The sequence below is a fragment of the Hetaerina americana genome, unplaced genomic scaffold (genome assembly GCF_022747635.1).
Source record: "Hetaerina americana unplaced genomic scaffold, ioHetAmer1.1.p SCAF_5, whole genome shotgun sequence".
In the NCBI taxonomy this organism is placed as follows: domain Eukaryota; kingdom Metazoa; phylum Arthropoda; class Insecta; order Odonata; family Calopterygidae; genus Hetaerina; species Hetaerina americana.
The window spans coordinates 73,758,143-73,781,437 of NW_027287095.1; the positions used below are offsets into that span (position 1 = coordinate 73,758,143).

At 39.9% G+C, this 23,295-nt stretch overlaps 2 protein-coding genes and 1 long non-coding RNA gene across 3 annotated transcripts in view; 1 reads left to right on the top strand and 2 right to left on the bottom strand.

Moving 5' to 3' along the window:
- Positions 1-17,982, bottom strand: part of LOC139693533 (uncharacterized) — an 821,473-nt gene extending 803,491 nt beyond the window's left edge. Inside the window, exon 1 of the long non-coding RNA XR_011702059.1 lies at positions 17,867-17,982. This is a non-coding gene — a long non-coding RNA (uncharacterized lncRNA). The remainder of the gene's footprint in view (positions 1-17,866) is intronic.
- Positions 17,983-18,119: 137 nt separating this feature from the next.
- On the top strand, positions 18,120-22,264 carry LOC139694329 (ras-related protein Rab-24-like). The gene is made up of 6 exons (XM_071592821.1): positions 18,120-18,332; positions 18,593-18,684; positions 18,762-18,888; positions 18,959-19,058; positions 19,147-19,197; positions 19,270-22,264. Exons 1-6 carry the CDS (start codon positions 18,219-18,221, stop codon positions 19,380-19,382), a joined length of 597 nt encoding a protein of 198 aa, XP_071448922.1. The 5' UTR covers positions 18,120-18,218; the 3' UTR covers positions 19,383-22,264.
- The window catches only part of LOC139694109 (nascent polypeptide-associated complex subunit alpha, muscle-specific form-like), a 105,492-nt gene continuing 104,372 nt past the window's right edge, over positions 22,176-23,295 (bottom strand). Inside the window, exon 16 of the mRNA XM_071592538.1 lies at positions 22,176-22,756. Within this exon, the coding sequence (XP_071448639.1) occupies positions 22,504-22,756 (253 nt within the window). The 3' untranslated portion in view covers positions 22,176-22,503. The remainder of the gene's footprint in view (positions 22,757-23,295) is intronic.

A 23,295-nucleotide genomic window follows, 5' to 3' on the forward strand; every position in this document is an offset into this window, starting at 1 on the left:
CTTTTATCATGTTGATATTATATACGCTGATATTACGTTACATGTATCATCACGCACTTTTCGGTCTCCCACACCCGACGACGTGTGAAATTCACTCATCAGGGTAGCGGATATATATAATCTATATACGTGTGTGTGTGCATGTGTGTGTAGATATGTATATAAATATATATATATACATACTATATGTCCACACACACACACACACACACACACACACACACATATATATATATATATATATATATATATATATATATATATATATATATATATATATATATATATATATATTTGTGTGTGTGTGTGTGTGTGTGTGTGTGTGTGTGTGTGTGTGTGTGTGTGTGTGGGTGGGTCGCGGTAGTCCAGGGGGTAGAGCGTTGGACTGCTGACCAGAGGGTCCCGGGTTCGATTCCCGGGCGAGGCACCTGCAGCTCCACCCGAGCTTTGTAATTTTTCGGGCACCAAATCTTCCTGGGAAACCATAACCGGCACAGGGAAAGGAACTGGCCCCCCTACCCTGATGTGTGAATTTCACACGCCGTGTAGGGCTTAATACTGGGTGAACTCTGCCATCACCTACTAAACCGACCTTCGGGTTGATTACTGGGTATATATATATATATATATATATATACACATATATATACATAAAAATATAAATATCTTCGAAATGGAACGCTCTTCGGCGACGCACAATTATATAAAAACACAGATGTAGATTTTTAGACCATAGAGACACAAAGAAAGGACACTCAAAATATATTGTTTTGACGTTTCGACGGCTTGGCCGTCGTCTTCAGAATGGCGTTCTCGGGGAAGTGCGGCGAGGACATGTGCGGGGGAGAGGTGATGGAAGGAGAGATAAGGGACCAATAGGAAATGAACAAGGGGGTGGGAGGGGATATGTAGACAGCCATATGATGCATTCAGTGGGCTTGGTTCAACCCGGGCGGTTTAAATGACTGGACCACCCACATATGCGTCATCTCGAGGGTTCTCACCTCTTTTTACTAGGAGATTTGGGAAGGATTTCAATCACCGAAACGGAGGAGTCATCAAAAGATTGATTGTGGGAAGCAGTTTGAGCAGGGATGGGATAATTGAGAAAGGTGGGAGAATTGGTGGAATATCGGTGGTTATTCATGCGGAGGGAAAGTGCGATCGTGCATTCGCCTACGTCGAAGGCAGGGCAGAAGTTACAGGAGAGGCGATATATAATATTTTTTGAGGTACAGGTGGCGACCGATAGTGAGTTGGTACTGAGTGAGGGGGAGGGTCTTAGAAGATGACAACATTTGCAGCGTGGGCGGTTGCATGGTGCGGATAGGGGCGGGGGAGAGACGGGGATGCTCGCAGTTAGTTTTACTGACTTGAAGATGTCTCGCAAGTTCGACGGGCGATTAAACGAAACAGAGTGACAATGTGGGAATGAAAACTCCCCAAACCAAACCGCCCAAAATGCCCTTATATTATCACCACTTTCTTCCCCGGAACACACAAAGCTAAACATTTAATCTGTGACCTCTTCCCAATTATTAATAACACCCAGTCCACATCACTTTTATTCTCACATTGTCCCTCTGTTTCGTTTAAACGCCAATCGACAGTAGGTAGATTTTAGATGGGTCATGAAAGATATTTCGCAATACCTTCCAAGAACCAAGGGTCTTCCGAGAAACATGGCAGACCTTTTCGAGTAATTATCCATCTGCATTTTACCCCGCAAGCTGTCATGAGGGAGTATAGCAGGGGATGTCACGCCACCAGCCATTTGCACAATCCGTGATTATTGGTATTCGATATTATTTTCTTTTCGGGTCGCTCAGCTTGCCCTGCGTGATGTTTCCGTCCTCTCTGATCACGGATTTTGGCGGCGGAAAAGGATTCCTAAAATCCCTCCGTTCGGCAGCCAATTTCCATTAATTTCCGGTCAGTGTCTCCCCTACCAATGTAATGCGGGACTAGAACTGTTCCATCTGAGTCAGCGTTAGCGGCGAATGTTTTTTATTCGTCCAGTGCTCAAAGTCTTGCATGTAATTTTTGTTTTTCCGGTGAATCTCGAACAATCATTTCCAGAAATCATAATGTGATACACTCCTTTCGGTCACAACGATTTTGCTCGCCTAGAACGCATGTCATTAGATACATTTTGTACATCACTGTTTTAATTTCCACACACTTTCTATCCCTTCCCCCTTAACACCGACTTAAATGGCCATTCTTCTTCTCCAGTTCTCCCTCTCTTTCCTAAAAGGAGCGCCCCATTAATTTGGCGATCCATTCAGAGACAAATGCTGAACCCCACCACCGTGCGCTTCGCGCTTTATCTTCGATCTCGCCAGCGTGACCCCTCCCTTTCCGATTTTCATTTCATTTGAATTTCTAATTGAACTCATATATAACAATTTTTACCTCATCCCCCCCCCCGTTTAATTTTCTTTGGGCAAATGACTAAATCAGGCACTTTTGGTCGATATGGTCACCCATCTTTTCAAGTATTCTCGTTATTTTTCTTTCGTCCGATGCTCGGCGGATGAATTGATCAATTACTCTAACCGTTCATTTACCCTTTACATGAACTCACTTTCCACAATTTTTCCATTATTTCCACTATTGTTTTCATGCCTCTCCATGTAATAGCATCCCCATTTGTCAATCACCAGACCGACAGGAATTATTTTCCTCAAAGAACATTTAAAGAAATCTAATACCAATTACATTTCTTCCGCAACTCCTACTCTGCATCGCCATGAGTCCCATTGCAACAGGCCACTACATAATTACACTGCCTAGACGGATTACGGTAACGCAATGGAGTGTAATCTCTGCGGAGACTGAACCTCTCCTAAAGTTCATAACTATCTTGTGTGAAAGCTTAGCTGGCTGAAGGAAAAGAGTATGACAATTGTCAGGAGTCTATCGGACAACCGTCATACACTTTTCCGGTCGGTTGGCTCAACTGTAAATCATAAAGCAATACATAGGTATAAGAAAACGTTAAACGACGAAGATTTAAATTCAGAGAAGTTGAATTAACTTTTTCCTGGAAATATAACAAGGATATGGACAACCTAATCGATATCATTGCGAAAATGAGGAACTTAAATGGAGTATGCGAATCAAGAATGGCCGAAGAAGATACGGGATGGCCGAAAAAAACGTTTACACATTTTTGACACAGTTGAAATTTTGTTTCGTAAACCAATCCGAAAGAAGATTCGATGTATCTCAAGACATTTTCCTTCAGTAGCGTTATTCACTCCACTCAAACGGATTTTTGAACTGGTCAAATGAAAATCAAGAACAAAAAAATCCTTCACAATCGAACCCGAAAAATTGACAAGGCTCTGCAACCTTCAGCTACCCTGACCCTGTCCATGCAATTCAAGCAACGAGCGCAGTCATCAATCGCCTTTTCAACCTGCCTTACGTCATGGAATAGGTCAGAGCGAGACTAAGTGAGATGAAGAATTACTACCGTTTTCAAAACAGCCACCCAGTAACATATACCTACGGCCAACATCGTGGGGATGTTGATTCGTCGAGGAATACCAAGCAAATAAAAGGTGTGGGAAATTCCATTTCGACCCCAAAAAGAAAATATATGCATTGAATAAGGATACAGGCTGGTGTTATCACAATCATTAACATCATATTTGCAAAAATAACGACATCTTTCAGATGAGCTCAATTAAAATACCGTTAATAATCTCCAACTAGGCGTAGCGATATACCCCCCGCCACACGCCCTTGCGGCGGCTTCAGGGGCATTATGTAGATGTAGATATGAATGGAATCTAGCAATCTTAACAGATATATATATATATATATATATATATATATATACATATATATATATATATATATATATATATATATATATATATATATATATATATATATATATATATATATATATATATATATATATATATATATATATATATATATATAGTCAAATGATGTGAAACTTGGGCGAAAGGAGGAGCAGAGAAACAAAGAATGGAGGCTTTAAAGACGAGATGCAATGACTAAATGCTGAAAATATAATAGATAAATAGAATAACAAATAAATAATTACTTCCAAGAGCGGGAGAAGAGAAGCTTATTGCGAACAAGTACAAAATGAAGAGGGAAATTGATTAGACATATCCTAAGGCATGGTCATTAACTGTAGATCCTAATTGAAGGAAACAAGGAGGAAAAGAATTTCATAGGGAGACCTAGGATAAACTACGAGATGCAGGCAATGCAAGATGTTGGCTCAAGTAGCTACAAGGGAAAGCAGGAATTGGAAAATAAAAGGATAGTTTGGATAGCTGCTACACAAACAACTCCTCGGACCGATAGCCCGTGATGATGATAGCTGAACAATAGTTACAGAATCAATTTACATCGAGGTTATTATTCTGAAAGCCGCCATGGGGGAGTATCGTGATTTCTCTCTCTATCTACCCCCCCTCTATCGGCATGAGAACTCGGTTTACCGAGCCGTTAGAGCACAAGGGCTCGGGGAGTACCCAGATATGCGGCCACAGAATAAACAGGTGAGAGGAGAGACGGTTAATAGATACATGGGCCGCACATATTAATAGCGTTTTAGAGTACCTTTTAGTTCCACGAGATGGGCGGAGAGACTGAACCCAATGCTCCCGTGAATCTACATCTAAGGCACCCTCCACGCCTGCCTTCTCCTCCCGAAGGCGATTGACTGTGTGTGTAAGGGGATGGATTAAACCTGGATTGCAACGATGTCCCGAGTGAGGCTTCACGTGTGACATCGAAGCGGTAATTCAAGTCATACAATACATCGACAGATCTGACAACAGTCCAACAGCTATAGAGATAAAACATCGAAGAATAAAGAGTCAGGGATTCGATATCCAATCTCATGCCTCGTCGACTGAGACGTTGAAAAACTAATGAATAATACATGTACTCCAGTTAACCCGTTTCTTTTTCGATATATCACCATGGATACTGACCCAATATCCCCTGCGTTGGTTGGTGGAGTAAATGTTTAGGCAATATAGAAAATCTGACATACTATTGAGACTTAAACGTCTAGTAGATACTAATTTGTGCCCCGAGAAGTTTTAATTATTTTATTTAACGTTTGTTTTCATTACCATAGATTGTGTAGGAGAAAAAGAATGTATTATATCGGTCGTTCCAAAAAAATTTCTTATTAAATAAACTCTAATTAAGATCGAGCCCATGATTATATTGTGGGGTATGGCTTCCTTCCTTCGGTGTGCCGATAGAACTCCTGCGAATCGTGCTTCTTATACACGTTTAGTGTTTAGTGCATATGGGCACCTTCCTAGGTCTTCTAACGACCTGTTTCCTTCGCTTTATGAATGACTTCTAAGCTCACGTCAACCATTACCGAATCATCCTCGACATGAGCAAAATAATGATGGATGGAAAAAAATAAAAGGTTCATGGGCTTCATTCTCCGACAGTTTTTCGATACGCAGCTACGAATTCTGATAATCGGAAGCGCGTTCCACCACCAGCCCCCATCACGGCGCACGCCGCGTGACGAATACTCTTGGTAGAGAAACGTGCTGGGAATGGACTTTTGATCATTAGTACGCGCTTTTATCAGCGATTTTCATGGCGAACCACCCCGGTCTCCCCCTCCCCGATCTCAACGCCTGTCGCGACAGGTCACGCTAAGTCAACACCCTTTTAAAACTGCCGTGCTGGAAAGATCAATCACTCGACGGCATTCTATTTTTTATTTCTTTATTTTCACTTTTTAAACACACCCGAAAGCCTCGTGCGGGCGCCACCTCCTGGTCGGCAACGTACCTAAAAAAACTCACGGTTCCTACCGACCTCGACCAAACGCTATGAAAACGTTTCAACGAGAGATCGGTTATTCGGCTTCGAGGGATCGACCGTATTAGATAAACTCACGCAATAAAGAGAGAAGAACGGGCACGTGGGCGCTAATTGGTTCGTCCCGACAACAAGCGTCCCGATAGTTTCTGATTAACTAAAGGAAAACGCTTCGCTTCGAACTTACGTAACCGAAGTTTGGTCTAAAGGAAGAGGGCCAGGATTCGATTCGCACTAAGCCCTTGGGCATGAACATTCTCAAAATCAGGTAAGGGATGCCGGTACCGCCGGGGGTGTGCAAGGACTTCGCGGGGATTTCAACCGACGATCTTCCGGTCAGCAACCATAAGAACCTTAAAGGAAAGAGGCAAGCAAACCAAGTGTTCCCCAAGGGATGTAAAATAGATAAATCCTCGGAAACACATGTACTCAGGGGTGACTTACCATCGATCTCCCTAAGTAATACTAAAATTACCTTACTTTGATATTAATCGTTCTTTAAATTTTACAACACCGCCAAACTAAATTTATCGACCACCAATGAGGTTGGCTTCATGTAGAGCACACCCAATTAAACAAAGTTTCACGGTGTGCGAAATACACACGTCCGCAGGGTGGAAGGTTAGTTCCTTTCCCTGCGGCACCTGCGGTTCCCCAAGATGTTCTGGTACCTGAAAAATCATAAACAACTTAGATGAATATAAAACTGGCCTTCGGCGACACCTAGATTCGAAATCAGGACCCATCGGCTTAACACCCGGCGCTCTCTTCACTGGATTACCTCGCCCTTCAATCCATATACTACTAATCGGTTAAAATTTACGTGCGGTTTCATGTAATCGCAGTACTTCTGTGTCTCACGAACTCAGTAACAACGAAGGTTATGCACACCATCAACTGCGATCGAAAATCCCTAATACCAATCCGATATATTTTTTAGAACATATCAAACGCGCCCACAATCACAAAATTAAATTGGCATCGAAATAGTCCATGCTCGTACACGCCCCAATTGCGGATATCATTATATGACACAGATTAATGCACTTTTATACAATCAAAAAGCCATCCGAATGGGCACGGGGTGGAAACACCGAAAGGAAGGGATAAAGGGACGGGGAAAGGGTTGGGGACGGTAAAGGGATGAAAGGAGAACCGAACTATTGATTCTGGCACCGATTTCTTTTGTTTATCATACGTGGCTGGATTGGTAAATATGAGATGGACGATGAATATCCGTTCAAGCTTGGAAAGAGAGTAACCCCCACTCAAAACTTGGCAAACTTGAACCCACGCGTTCAATTCCGCATGACGATGGACAACGGAGCGGTCTTTTACACAGCAATGGGGATAAATGGTTTCATTAATTGATTTGCAATGGGAATTTCTAAATTTAATCGGAAATCGATCGAGTTGAGTCGCCAAGAGCCGTGGGGAGTTTTCATAAAGTGAATTCACGGAGTTCAACCCAGGCGAGTGGACCTTGCGAATAAGGTTGGCGGAAAGGGAAAAGGAAAGCGCGTGCGCTCGCAATTCCGAAACGTCGGTGCGGGCTGGCCGCCAACCTCTACCGCCCGTCCAAGCGGTCAACGGTCACTCGCCCACCCGCTCACGTGATGGGCGCGCTGGCCCACGGCCAGAGGACGCTGGGGCATCTCATACGGCCGTGCGATGCCCGACAATAACATCGCGTGTAATGTATTATTTAGGCTGAATATCGATATCCACAATAAATATCCGAATTACAATGAAGGCTTAGTTTTCAAGGTTGAGTATGGTGAATAGGTTAGGGTAAATTTTTGCAACCTCCACCTCTTCTCGACTTTATATAAACGGCATCAATATATTTACAGAAAATATTCATCAGTCACACACATAAGTATGAAATGCGTGGGCATGTAAGCATATATTATTTTCATATAATGAATATATATTTATGACTTCTATGGTTTTAAGCTCAACTTGATGAAAATTATTACTATTCACTTTTCAATTTTGTTTTGTTTATTCATTCACAGGGCTATAGATGTGAGGAAAAAGGATAGGAACACACATAAAAGACAAATACAGGATTGGTTGGGAAGGTAAAAGGATGATCACAAGACTATCTGACCGGCACCATCCACTTGAACGGGACTTGAACCACGGATCTTTAACTGCACATGTCTGGGAATGGATGCTCTTACCAATTAAGCAATCGAGGAAAGGTAATTACCGCTGAAATCCACGAGAGTTTATGTACCTTCAAGTAAACACTTTGCGCTTGTGATCTGTATCCTTCCACCATACCCACCAATCCTGTTTGCCTTTTATGAGTGTTCCTTTTCCTTATGACTATATCCATTTGAATGAACTAGTTTTCGCTATTTGGCGAGTTTTTGTGTTATAATGAGTATACGCGAAGATATTGGAACGGGAATAACCCGCCATGTTTCCATCTTTAAGTGAAAGGAAAATATTTTTCCCAACATTTGGATATTTTATTCATATACTATTGGTGACGATTTCAGAGATGAAATACCTCCCACAAAGCCCACGTAGACACCACGTATTCTTTAGCGACAGACATCGAGGTCGACGCACGCAATATTGCTGAGGCCTAAATATTGTCATGGCCTTATTGTGTCACTATCTGGTCGAAATAATAGCAATAAGTGAAGTTAGTAATAGTTTTATTGCTTTCAAAATAATTATTCAACGCAATAAAATATCCCCCTTAAGACATTGCACCCTTTATTGCCAGTTGGGAAATACCTGTTTGGTGACAACCCGCATTGTAAATAATAGATGAACTGCCAAAAATTACACATTAAAACATAAACTAATATAACATACATTCACAATTGAGTCCAGTATTATGGTCGTGAGGATAAGTGCTTCCAAGACCGCAATCAACGGCGATGACCTATTGGCGTGGAAATGATACCTGCACGTAAAGGGTCTAACCTCGTAGATGGGTCAACTCTTGTGTGTCATCACCAACTGACGCGAATGAACGGAAGGGGAATGGTTGTGGAGGGAAAGGGAAGGACTAAAGAACGGGCGAGGTCCCGCAGGGCTGCTGTAGGCACGAGTCGGGATTTCCCCTTTGCGCCGCAAGGTGCCCGACACAAAACGGTGTTGTTCCACCGCCCGGAAGGTCGTTTCCCTTTCACCACTGCCGAGTGTTTTGTAAACAATGCCCTCTCTCGAACCACGCCGTGGATTGTGACCGAGCGAAGCCGGGAAGCCTTGCAGGTGCCCGGTGTGCGAGAGATTTTGTGACCGATGTCGTCGCCGTGGGTCCCCAGGTGGCGGACGGAATGCCTCCCCCCGCTGACGAGTACCACAGACCCGGCGCGCATGGTATAGGCGGATGTACACGGACGGATGAAGAAGAGAATACCTTGTAAAAAATACCACGAAGTAAACCTATTAGCATGAGATAGGGTAGGATGTAGGGCTGCATTTAACCAATCTTTGGATTGAACGACCAATGATGATGATTATAACTTCTATAATTACATACTCTTATGATTTCTAACTATTATGGTTCCTGATATACCTCTCACTACGCCTGATATTCTTCTCCCTCCACCTCGCCTACCCAACATTCTCTTCCCTCTTATCACAGTCTCCAAAATTCCAATGTCACTCAGCATCTCCTGCATTCATTTTACCTGGCTTCATCGAATTCCTCCCAGAAAACTTTTCTCCCCTACCATGTCTATAACTTTTTCGTTTTTCTTTTCTTTCCGTCCACTTCACTTTTCCTTGCCTCCTTCACATACACATCTCGAAATCTGTCAATCTACACTCCAATATATCGCGAAAGTGCCGAAGTGACGATGTACGAGCTTATATTTCACATGGACTGCTACATATTGCTGCTCCGCGATTGGACAGCATGATGGCGGGTTATGCCGATTTACAAACACCCTTCGAGTCTGCATAAACAACATTTAGAGCATAGTATTGACTCCAATGAAAATTTCTCGATCACCCTCTCCCTTATAATCATCATCATGTGTCATCATTCTGAGAAATGGATTTTTGCAGGGCTCCAAGCTGTCACATAACCTGTCTCTATCTTCATTCCCGCGTTTCTCGTCGAAGTCATCCCGCAGCTCATCCCTGTACCTCCCTCACGTTATCACATCGTAGATGATTTTCAGAAGACAAGTTTTTTTTATATTTTTTTCCAACAACGGAACCGAAATTTGGTAATTTGTTTCTTACGGACCCCCATATTTCCTTATATCTATCATTTTGGACAGGTTTGATTTGTAGTTCTGTAACATTAATACGTATTAATTAGTGCAAGTCATATTTTCTCGGGAGATGTTTCAATCTTCGTGCTTTTAATTATAAATTCAGGCAGCGTTTTGTATTTATTTACGGGTATTTTTCATGTCACCCAGGGGAATGCTTAAAATAAAACCAGTACAATAAATTAGCACCATTCAGACACCCTGGTTCGTCGTGGCACGTACGTGAAAAACCACTGCAGCAGCATATTGAGTTAATTTAGTTTCCTCTCTTTTCTTTTGGTCCGCCATACACCTTTCTCTTCGGGGATCGAGATGGTGCGGTGACTACCGTACTGGCTTTCCACCCAGAGGGCCCTGGTTGGAATCCTAGACACGAAAGATATTTTTTATGGTGTCTTGATCCCTACTTGAGGTGCTTTGTGGATGGCACTTTAAGTGAGTACGCCGTCCGTCGGATGGGACGTTAAACTGCGGACCCCTTGGGGCCTTTCGTTAACAGTAGGCTACTGCCGACGCCGGGTTTCTCTCCAGCCTTTATCCTTTTCTGTCCACCCCCTATGGCGCAAATGACCTCAGAAGTCGGTCGCCTCCCCTAAATACTACTACTACTATGTCTCGCTACAACTGAATCTCAAAAGCCTACGCAGAATACACTCATACTCTAGCCTCAAAGACCAGGTCTAAAATCCATTAAGCACTGCACTTCATATTTAAATATAGAGCGCAGGTCTTAGCTATTTTTTTCTAATTTGAGATCATAAAGTCTAATTCTTATGAGCAAAGTAAATTTAAAATAGTTTCCTCATGAAGCGCGATGCTTCAAGCTATAACTAAATGTCACAAATTACTCCTGCGACGATTAATAACACAATGATTGAAAGAAAATAGTCTCTCCCGGATATTCCTAGATTTGACCCTTCCGATTTGGGAACGGCGTACTCAGAATAATGCGCGGATAACCAAAGTAGTTCCCTCCAAAGGTCTCTAAGACAACCGCTTTTCATCTCCATTACGCAAAACTGCGACGCGAGCAGTTTTACGTAATGGAGCAGATTTACGAGCGTGCAGACAAGAACAATTTTTAAAAATCGCCTGATACAAACAAAAAAACACGCGCGTGACCACTCGAGGAAAATTTTTATCACTTCGAAACCAGTGGTTGTGCATTCTCGGAATAGACTTCAATAACCACGAACCTAGCACTAAAGTCCTAAAATACCATGGGCCGACAGTATAACTTATTAATATCTGCCTAGAGTCGAAACATAATGTTCATTACACGTTACCGCACGTCCTATCCGTTGCGAAAGTTATCGATCCATATGGTTGTTTCAAATAAGTGAGATTGGAGCTTAGCTCACACACACACGTGCAAAAGCCACCGTTTTGGCCTATTGCGCACAATATGTAAACATGAAGGAAAGAAGGGCCCGTCCCTTCTCTCCCCCCCCCCCGAACAGACTGCGGTTTCCCCACGAGGCTCCGGCAAACAAAAAAATCACGCCGCTCGGATTTCAGTCGAGGTCGTCCGAAGGGATCGCATTAATTTGAACCCGGGACCCCGCGGTGCACAGCCGTACGCCCTCCGCCCAATGGACTAGCATGCCGCCACTGAGTTAGGTGATGAGTTTTAATTTGGGGGGGGGGGGGGGGGGGGGGGCGAAAAGAAACCGTTTGGTTCCCCACTGCCGAAGTGAAATGTAAATAGGAAGAAAACTCCAGCAGAGGATGTTTTAATGCAAGTTTCTCAGGTGAAATAGTAAATGAATGAAAGAAAAATATGCGCATACATTCCCTAACCTTGCTAACCATGTTAATTACGCGGCCCTTTAACTCTTCTAATTTGACTACTCCCTCTTAGCGGGGCCGAGTTACCTCTCCACTTCCCCCCACCACCCTAACAGGGTTTCTGTGCGAGCATATGAAAGGATGTTAGCTACGCTTCGTCTCGACCGCACATTAGGACTATTTAGTTTCTGAATTGTACGCTAAATCCATAAAATAAATAATGATGTGATGCTTATTTTTATAAAAATAATGATAATAAGAAAGATACATTTAAGCTAGCTTCACAAAAGTCACCATGGATATTTGGGACGCTAAAACAGCCCGTACCCACATTCCATTCAGCAAATCCGATAGATAAAGTGAAAATAAAAATAATATTAACAATTGCCATGCATATAAAATAACTGGCACCTGCTGACATGCCCATGACTGACTGATCTTCGCGGGACCATTACGCCACAATTATAAAATTAACCTCAATTTCATATTACTGTGGATCGCGGTAGTCCAAGGGTAGAGCGTTGGACTACTGACCGGAGAGCCCGGGTTCGATTCCCGGCAAGCCTCTCTGGGTACCTGCAGCTCCACCCAAGCTTTGTGACTTTCAGGGTACCAGATCTCCCTGAGAAACCATAACCGGCACAGGGAATGGAACCGACCCCCCTACTCTTATACGTACATTTCTCACGTCGTCGGGGTTAGTACTGGGTGAACTCTACCATCACCTACCAAACCTTCGGGTTGATTACTAAGTTTATGTTTTTTTGTAATGTTTATACTACTTCATAAGCACTAATTCTGTGTTATTCATTGTTACTATGAAGACATACATATATACTAATTGTATTTACCGTCGACACTGACATATGCATGAGGACATTATTAAGGCATTCTTCATTATTTTATAATGATTTAATGAGACCAAGCTGATTGTTAAAATAATATATGGCATAATATATAAGATCGCATGATGTTTGTCCATTGTAAATAAATTAATTGAATAGAGAGGTTAATAAATGATTCATATGTAGTATTATTATGGTACAAATTAGTATTATTATTTATATTGTAATACATCTCTGATCTCATTAGGTGAGATCACCTATTAAATCAAACTTTAGGTTGATTACTGCGGTTTGTTATAATAATTCTATCGTGAGATACAAGCGGCAAATTAAAACTAACTTCATTGTATCAACGTAATCATCTCACGAAATACATTTTCTTACTCTAGCTAAGTTTTTATCCACGGCGGGCGTTTGAATCTACTTACGACGCTAATTTTAAGGCGGAGACTCGCATGTGCGGAGGGCTACAGGAGTTATGCGCGGACGAATGCCCCGCTATATTTCATGTAAACAGCTTCGTGTAATATTGTTATACGAGGGAAAAATACTAATTGCAAGTAGAGAACGAAATCAACGAGGAAGATGGGAACAACATAGCAATAAACCTTTTGGTAATAAAGGTTAATTATAATAACATATTTTGGGTTCTACTAACATGAATGGGAAGATAGATTTTCAGAACTTCCAAGGATGAGGGAGAATTCAAAATAAAAAGCAGATGTAAGAGCATGGCAATTCCATGGAAGAAGGTTATCAGTGATGCTGGCGCGTCAAGAGAGTTGCAGTTGCAAAACAATCGTGGCATAGAGGCTACATTCAAACTATTGTCATTGTTTCAAATACGCACGCAAACTGTTTAGCATACGGAAATGCACCTATCCTACGCTCAGGGAGTTGTAAACTTAGTTTTCGTGAACTGCCAGTCAAAACGCGTTAAGCTAATCGAAACTTTGGGGAATGAAAAAACAGGAGGAAAATTAAAAGTAGTTAAATCAATTTTCGAGGTATATTCTTAAGAAAAATAAACTAATCTTGGGTTGGAAATGGGAATGAATGTGGGTGGAGAACCGATCCTGCCCGGCAGATATTCAGATGACCAGTCGCAAATTACACTAAAAGACAAGTGAATCTAATAATTTTAGCCCAATATAGGAGCAATCGGATATACATACGATGAAGATTAATTAAGAAGAAATGTAATGAATGCGATTATGAAGAAGTGTTCATAGAAAGGGAGGTAAAAAAGTGTCTCTCGTGATCGCCGAAATTTTGGAACATATATAAGTACTAAGGAAATGTCAGCAGTGGCATGGAAAGGGTTTGAGGTGGGAATGAAGGGGGTGGGGATCTCATCTTGGTAAGTACCTGAATTGTGGAATAAGGATCACTCACGAGAAAATGGAAACGCATTTCATGACCTAAGTTAAATATTAAAGCAGGAGGAATCATTTAAGCGTACGTGGAATAATTAATATTTTTGAAGTATTACGGAGGAAAATGAGCATGGAGACCTGGGCATTAAGAGAAGAACTTCTTCGACGAAAGGGATATTAGCAAATAGGAAGGCACTGGTAGCAAGCACACCAGATCTAAGTTAAACCGTAAATAAAGGCTCAATAAGACTTTTATTAAGAAAATTAGCAGTGATTTCGCAGCCTGACCTCTGATGCTAGAGGACAAACCTTGATTTAAAGACTTACCAGATGTGGTTTCGGAGATGAATGGAGAAAATCAATTGGATGGCGAAAGAAACAAACAATAAGATTGTAGAATTAGAAAAAGGTACCGGGTGAAATTCGAAAAAGTCAGGGAATAGGGATGAAGGAGATTTTGAGAGGTAGAGGGATACTGGAGGTCGTGATGTAAGGGAAAATGCTTGAAAAGTGGGGTGGACAAGAATAGAGGTGTTTTTTACTCGGCACGACGGCAGAAAGTATAGAGAAGAAAATATTACATGAAAATCTAATGTGTGACTCATTCTAGGTTAATCTCCCAACTCGAAGTCTTATCGTGAATCATAGAGAAAAATGGTTGGATAAGTGCATAAATATAACGGCAATCCGTGGCAAAGGACACGAAATTCGAACATCAATGACAAAAAATGACACAATTCTAATCACTGTACTCAGCTTTTCCTGAAAAAATAAACAACAAGGGAACGAAATAATAGGCATGCTGGCAGACGCCACAACTGTCATTGGAAATAAGAACACTTGTGAAACGAAATCTTCACGTAAACGAGAGAATCTTGAAACTTGATTTCCAGATCTAGCATACATGTAATTACATACGAATGGGGTTTCCTAACGTTGTTGGATGACTCCTCGCCAAGCCTTAAAAAGCATCACTCCCTAATCCCGTTTTGGAAAAATAACCAGGTGACTGCACTAGGGGTAAAAAACAGCGAGTTTAAAATAAAAAAAATAGATTTGACATGAATGCCGAATATTAGTTATAGGATGTATCAAACATACAAATTACAATATCTGCATGCAAACATCCAAAATTATTGCGAAAGGAAATCCTCCACAACATACGCATCAATCGGAGTGGAAAATTTGGGTTGAGTGGAAAATTGCGATGGGAAAATATACTTCCTTTTTATGTTGAAGTTCCCCCCGTAGTCAATCCTCCTTGCCAATATTGGCTGACCAGGTTGGCGTGTATGCAACAGCGGGTACGCTGCCCAATGAAGGTAAGGAAATTAGTCACTCTGCCGTTCACATGGTCGCGGCTTCTAATCCTGTTCTGAGCGTGGTCGTTTCTCATTTACGGTTTGAATGTAAATTTGGACTTGCGAGTTCTAACTATGGTAAAAAGGCAATATTATTTAAATTATCAATGTGCGATATGTGGTGGAATATGCATAGCGAACTAAGTCGTGAAACTTGAGGAACGGAGGGTTCAGACTCCCATAACGGTGTCGACGCTTTTTCTAATACGTTGAAGAATTAATTTACGAAAACTCGACCTGATTTATCAAGTGGTAACAAACTTTCAAGGAGAAAATAATGGTGCCAAAGCACGATACAGATTGAACGACTTCAAAGATCGATGCCATTCAAAAAAATTATTATTTTAGGGTACATGGTTTTAAGGATATTAAGGGAAAACGGGAAGGACTGTAGCAAAAACGTAACCTTCACGTTTACGTTTCAGCCAAAATATACAGCAAAGGAATCCAGGAAAAAAGGTGAAGCGATGTACCAATGAGACAATCGAATAAAATGTTTTTGATTGGACGCACTGATAACTTGCTCAAGTTTCCCGCGTTGCTAGAAATAAGGGATGAACGTGCATCTCTATCCAAAGGCCGAGAACTTTGTTAATATTCCGAATTGACCTAGGAATAAGAGTGGATTGACCTCAAAGTCCATGCCACCACGTACCGGACAGGTAATCGGAGATATGCCCATTGATTAATTCTCCTCATAAATAAATAAAATAAATCCAGGGCAACGAGAATAATCAACTCTTGCTTATATCCGCAGTAAAGAATTGTTCCCTTAGATCGCCTTGACCAATTGATCTGGCCTGACGATCGAAATTTAATAAGCACTAAGCAGCTTTTTAAAAAGCTGAATAGAGAAAAAGCGACTGAATCGAGCGGTTGCTGCGAAAATTTTACACGAATATCTGCGGAGGCGTTCTTTGCAACTATTGCCCATAAAGGAATGACCACTCTCTCTCTGTGAGCGCATGTAGGGCACGAACCGAACTAACGGGAATGCCAATTTTTCCCAAGCATCAAAAAAGCATTTCAAGAGCATGCAATGACAACGGATCGTTGCAAGTTAATGAGTTCCAATGACTCTACTTTCCACAAGCTCAGATGACCATTTACGATAGGGATGTGAAAAAAAATTAACTTATTAAACCAGGATGTAATCATTTTGGCCAAGGGTAAAGTATCTACGAGATCGCCTGAATCAATTTTACAAAAATAAGAAAACAACGACAAGGAGAATCAGAGCTGCTTCTCTGAAACTACATTAAGGAAATGCAAATAACATTAAGGCATGCACTGCCAGTGCAACGGCAGTAAACCAAATTACATAAATATTGGCATGAACGAACATACGATCATCTTAGTCACAATCGGAAACGACGTTTCATCCAAAAGTCACACCTGCATTGAATTGAAAATAACTGAAGCGGAAAAAGGAGCAGCGAAAAGAAATGCACCACTGCAGAGCAGTCAAGAAAAAACTAGGATACTACGGCCTATGTGCATGATGCTGCAGTTTACTCCAATATATACAAATAATTCATATCCTCCCAAAAAAAAATTAAATGTTTTCCCTACATTCAGTCATAATCTGCGAAATGAAAGGAAGCTGATGAAAAATGGAACATCATTCATGCAGTATATTGGCAGCGACAGCTTTAAAGAAAACATAAATCTTCAGTATAACTGTCGTAAAACAGTTGCTTTTGCAAACGCGACTTCGTAAATATTCTGTATAACTATTTATCAAGTTGTCATAATAATAAAAACGAAAGTAGATAATTAAAGAAACATACCTCTCTTTTCTCGGCAAGATTAAAGACATTCACTGTCAACAAACTCTGTTTAAAGAAAATTCAACTCTCCTTGGCATGAGTGGGAATAATGAACACCTCTATGTATTGCTTATGAAAACCTGATTGACATTCAATTTGGGTAATTGAACCAGAAACATTAATTGGGAACATAATCCATATACAGTATCCACGTGGGGCTATGCAGCTTCAATCAAAGAAAATAGTACCCCGTAATACTAAGATGGGTTTTTAACATTTAAACCGAACGATAAACACTCAGAATCAACCAAAATTAAAGTATAGAAAGAATGTGTACAGTGTCAGTGATTTTTAACGTGATCGACACTAAAAACATCTAATGCTGCGATGGTTTTTAACAAAATCGCTACTCCTCAAGAAAACGGCTACACACTGCGACAAAAAATAACGCGATTACACGTCCTTCACCTGATTGCATGGAGGTGGTCCTAATTACCCCTTGGGGGTTAACCTTACATACTGTAAACCCTTAAATACTGTAAAATGTCCTATCTGAAACTCAACAGAAATCGTCCTATTTTCCACATCATTGACACAGGCTTATATTGACTATTTAATCATACTCACAGTTCAAATGTGTAGCAGTGTTGTTATCTGCAGAACCAAAAGAGCATCACAAACACAAAATACCAACAGTCCGTTTAACGATCACGACGACCGATACGTCAGTTCACTATCACACAAACCACTGAACTCCCCTCTCACGGGGATAGACCCACCAACTGACCCTGGTGTCGCTCTGCGGAACTGGGTACAACTAATTTTATCAGTGCGTCATTGTTTTGTCACTTTTTTGCCCAGTAGAGGGCAACTCATGGCAGATAAACTTATGAAGTTTTGAGGGCTTAACTTCGTGATGCACTGGCTAAGGACAATATCAAGATGATTCATTAGAAATGCATTCCAATTGACCAGAAAAATGAGTAAAGTGGACTTGAAAGTGGTCATGTTGGGGCAAGAATATGTTGGAAAGACGACATTATGTGAAAGATTTATCAATCATCATTTCAGGGAAGATGCAGGATATCAAACTGTAAATATTTTTTGCGTAGCTTTTTCTTAAACTTTGGTATTTTGTATGTTTTGCAGTTTCATAGTTTTCATGATTAGTTCTTTAGAAAGATGAGGGTATGCCTTTGCACTTATCTATAATGTATTCTCACCATTGTTTTCAATTGTTCTTATAATTCACATTTCGTTATATTTCCATTAGCTAAAATGCGAGATTTTTTAATAAAATTTTCTTCTGGCCTTATCTACGGGGTACATTCGTTATTCATCTGGATTTTTCAGACTATCGGAGCCGTATTCGTCGCAAAACCTGTGGTGTCATCGAAAGGGAAGAAAGTATTATTAGGACTATGGGACACAGCAGGCAGTGAAAGGTATTTTCCAATTAATAACTGTTTTCCTTGCTTACCATTAAGTTGGATTTACTTCAACTTACGAAATTTCTTCTTAGGTACTTGGCAATGAGTAGAATATTTTATCGCGGTGCTAGGGCTGCAATAATATGCTATGACATTGGCAGTCAGGCTTCGTGGAAGAGGGCTAAGTTTTGGGTGTGTGAGCTGAGAAAACATGAAGAGGTAATTTTGTTTTTTTTTGACTATCCGATCAACTATTACGATCTCGTTTTGAGAAGATATTTTTTTTTAGACATGCAACGTATACTTCTGTGGTACAAAGCTAGACCTCATTGAAGATGGGAAGTCGGTGAGAGAAGTCGAAACCAACGAAGTTGAGGCATATGCAGAAGGTGCTCATTTTTCCGCAACTCCTAACAAATAGGGCTGAACAGAAAAGTTAATTACAGGATTTTTAATCTCTCTTCCTTTTTTTGTCAGGTGTTCAAGCCAAATATTTCGAAACATCAAGTAAAACAGGGAAAAACGTTGGTGAGTTTCTACGCCACATGTATATTATGGTGAAAGTTATAACATTTTATAATTATTATTTTCTACCTGCAGACACAATCTTCCAAGTAATCGTCGACGATTTTCTTCAGAATCGAACAGTGAGTGTGGTCGGACCAGAGAATTTGCGACTACATGAAAACATGCCACAGCGCAAATGTTGTTAAGTAGCAGTGTACCATGTAAGAGTTTCTCGGGGATTATTTCCATTCTGTGATTTTCGCAAAAAATTGATATTTTTGGCTTTCCCATTGGCCTGATTAGAGAAACTTTTCATCAGGTAATGTTGATGTTATCCTGTTGGAGATAAAACTTTATAGGAATGAATCAAATTTTTACAAAGTAATTATATACACCAAATATTATATCATTTATATTATTAAGTATTAATAAATTCACTGTGATTTATAATCAAGTGCATTACTATATATTTTTGTACGTTTACATAAACTATAATCATAACGCTGTCACCGACGATGTTTTAATGCTGTTTTGTGTATTTTACGGCAATAATTAAACAGCAAAACCTGTCTTATACGGCCATTATGCAGCAAAATGAAATGTGACTGTTAACGGAGGTGGCCACTGAATGAAAATTATAAATATTACAATCTTTTGAGGTAATGAGTAGCAACAGGATTGGCCATTCGTAATTTAATTGGTGATGACATTTCATATTTATTTCTTTATCAACAGAAATAGTCTTTCCTGGTTGAGTCTTTAAATGCATGTATTTTTCTTAGACGAATAACCTTCCAATGAATTTAGCCTTTTCTCTAATCTGTCATCTCTCTCCCTAAACACCTTCTCATTCCAACCCTTCCTGTTGAAGATTCTGCTGCCCCTTGAGTTTTATCTGTGAATTATCTTGTTTTCCCCATCTTTGTCATGACCCATTGAAATAATTTCTATGAAAAAGTCATTAGACATGCATTAGTTGGTTTTATGTGGTACATATGGTCGTAAAGTTTAATCCTTAATAACAATGATTCATTTACATTAAACCCTTAATTATTCACTCTTTTATACTTGTTCGCAACATAAATCTGATACTTGTATTAATTGGATGTAACTGTACTTTAAAAAATGAGATCATCTTGGTCTTCGTGTATTCTCTTTTCCTAGTCACTTCTAAGGTTATGAAAGAATTCCATCTTCTGATATTTGTCTATATTTGAATTAATACCAAGAATTTGGGCCAAGGATTAAATTTCCTCTGCAAATTTAGATGTAATGGTTGTGTTCTCTTCTACATATTCAAGTAGAATCTTGAAATCTTGGCAGTCTGTATGTTTCCATGACAGGATTCCTATAAATCTGTCATATATTTTTAATGCTCTACACTGTCTGCTGGTCAAATATTATTATTACTGATCTCACACATTTTTGAAAGCCCTTTTTGATTGTGTCTTTATGTACTGCATTGAAAGATATTTTCAACAATGACACTGTATCGCTTCCACTGACAGACTGCGTAAGTGTTTAACACTTTTGTATTTTCCATTATTGAGAGAAGGAACCTAAGACTCATTATGGACTGTAATATTCCTTGGTCCAGAAGTTTTGACCTAATGGTTGTGATCAGTGGTAGAAAAACAAACTTCACATTAGACAGTGCAAATGATGCAGTGGCAGTGAGCATTGTCCGATAATATCATCTCTGCCTTTCTCTTTACATTGTTCATTTTTCTGTTGAAATATTTGAGCTATGACTCCGAAATGACAGATACCATCCAAATTCTCTTCTTGAATTTCCATGCAATGCCTATAAAGTTCAAATTGAGGTTTCTGTATGTTCAGGGTTTCATTGATTACCTCAATTACCAAGGTAGACTACCCTTTCCTCAGAGCAATGAAGCAAAACTAATTCTTTCGTTATTCTGTTATCTTTTCCCTTTTGTGCTCCTCATCTGATTCTCCCCATCTCTTTCTGAAGGCTAGAGATTTTTTGGAATTAATCGGAAGCATAGACCCTTCTCATCAACATAAACAGTATTGTGAGGGTTGTAATTTTCCAAATATTGATGATGGCAATCTCGACAACCAATCATTGTCATTCTTCTAATCAATGGTTGACTCCTTGTCGACAACATGTAGGAAAAGATAAGTGGTGGTTTCTCCTATAGCACTGAAAAAATGCATAATTCCTCTGCCATCTACAAAGCTATCTCATGAAAACCACTCGGAAACAGCATCACTCATATCGCATCTCATATTTTCCTCCCTTTCTCTTGAAATCTGATTTTTGCTTTTAAAATAATGTTTTCACATTCTTTCGCATTTGAGTATGTTAGCAGTTATCCTTACAATATTACCTTCTGACTGTATAAGATGACTGCTCTTCTGCACCTCTCCTTAATGGTCATTTTAGTTGTCACTCTCGCAAAATGCTGTTTGGAACAAACCAGTTTTGTGTTCTCTAGATACTTGCTTTTAAACTAAGTGTTTACAGAAGCACTTATCATTTTGGAAATACTTTCAGAATTCCCCTCTGATCCCCTATGATCCAATTAGCTCTCCAACGATATCTTGTCAGAGGGGAATTCTGAAAGTATTTCCAAAATGATAAGTGCTTCTGTAAACACTTAGTGTAAAAGCAAGTATCTAGTCATGGGGAATTCATGGTAGCAATCGGCCCTAACCTGCAGATGATGCCTTAGTATTCAGTGTGTTACCATGAAGGTATCGTGTGAAGAAAAATATGCAATTAAGGCTCCCAGAAATAAGCTTTTAGCATTCATGCTGTATTTTACATAACATGCCCTTTGATTTTCAGTGCTGCTTGCCGTAATGTTCTTTGAAAAAAATTGTTGCTTTAGGTGGTCGTTTTGGCAGGTTTCACTGTTTGTATATTTTATATAAAAATTATGTGACTAGTAACTGAAGTGAATTGAAACTTCTTCCAGATATTTGTGATATGTATATACTGTGAAAATAAAAATTTTAATGATGATCAAATATCAACTGATAAACCTCATTTAGACTTTATTAAAGTTTCCCATGGAAAAACAATAAAAATCAAGCTACACAAAATGACAAAAAACCCAAACCTCTGTACAATTATGTCAATAGACTTCTATGATCGCAGATCATGTACCCACAGCCATTTGATGAGAAACGAAGGCAGAATACTCAGCATGTTGAATGAAATTGGAATACCACATTCATCTTTAACCAGCAGTCACAAAAAAAACTTCCACATCACTACCAGTGAAGGCACAGACATCTTGACAACTAAGGACAATGCTGTAGGCCGAGCATGTGCAAGACTTTTTAACTGTTGAATTGTCACTTCCTTTGCAGGGCTTGTTTCACAAAGCCTCCCATTGGAGGTGGAGCTAAGTTCCTCACTTCTGTCATGGGGGCTGTGGGATCCATCCCTAACTGTGGTGGCTGACCTAAGGATTCTAAATATCCAGGTGATGAAGTACTCAATGTAGCTAAATTTGGGTCATTCATCATCTTGGGAACAGATTGACTTCGGGACACACCAAGACTGGAGGCACTGCCTTCGGAAGACAATGAAGTTGAACTGGGGAACCTAAGGAGAAGAAAAAATTTAATTAATTAGACTAAGGAAACACTTAACTATTTTACTGAGTTATATGTGTATGCATAATAGCTTGCATGCTTCAATGACTTCACATTGGTTTTTCCAAAGTTTACAACAAAATCAAAACAACAAAGAGGGCTGAAACATCTGTTGGAATCAAGAGGATTTGTTGAGTGAACATATAAATAAGCTTATGTGATTTTAATCCTAGGTGTTACCTTAAATAATTTCTATACACCCGTTATCACATAAAGATGGATACTAAATTGCTAAGTAACTGCAATAATACTCTTCCAACAAGTCTTAGGTCTGTTTTCTCTGTAGATAATGAAACATTCCAAAAAGTTTCTCCTTCTGCTATACCTTTTTTAGCCAACTTTTCATTCCTATAACAATGTCTGCCTCTGCACTTTCAAAGATGTATTCTACATTCATACTTGTTAACAAAAATTATGCAAAAAATGAAGGATGTGAGGCCTTGATTTATTTCTTAAAATACTTTCATGTAAACATTTGACATCACTGAT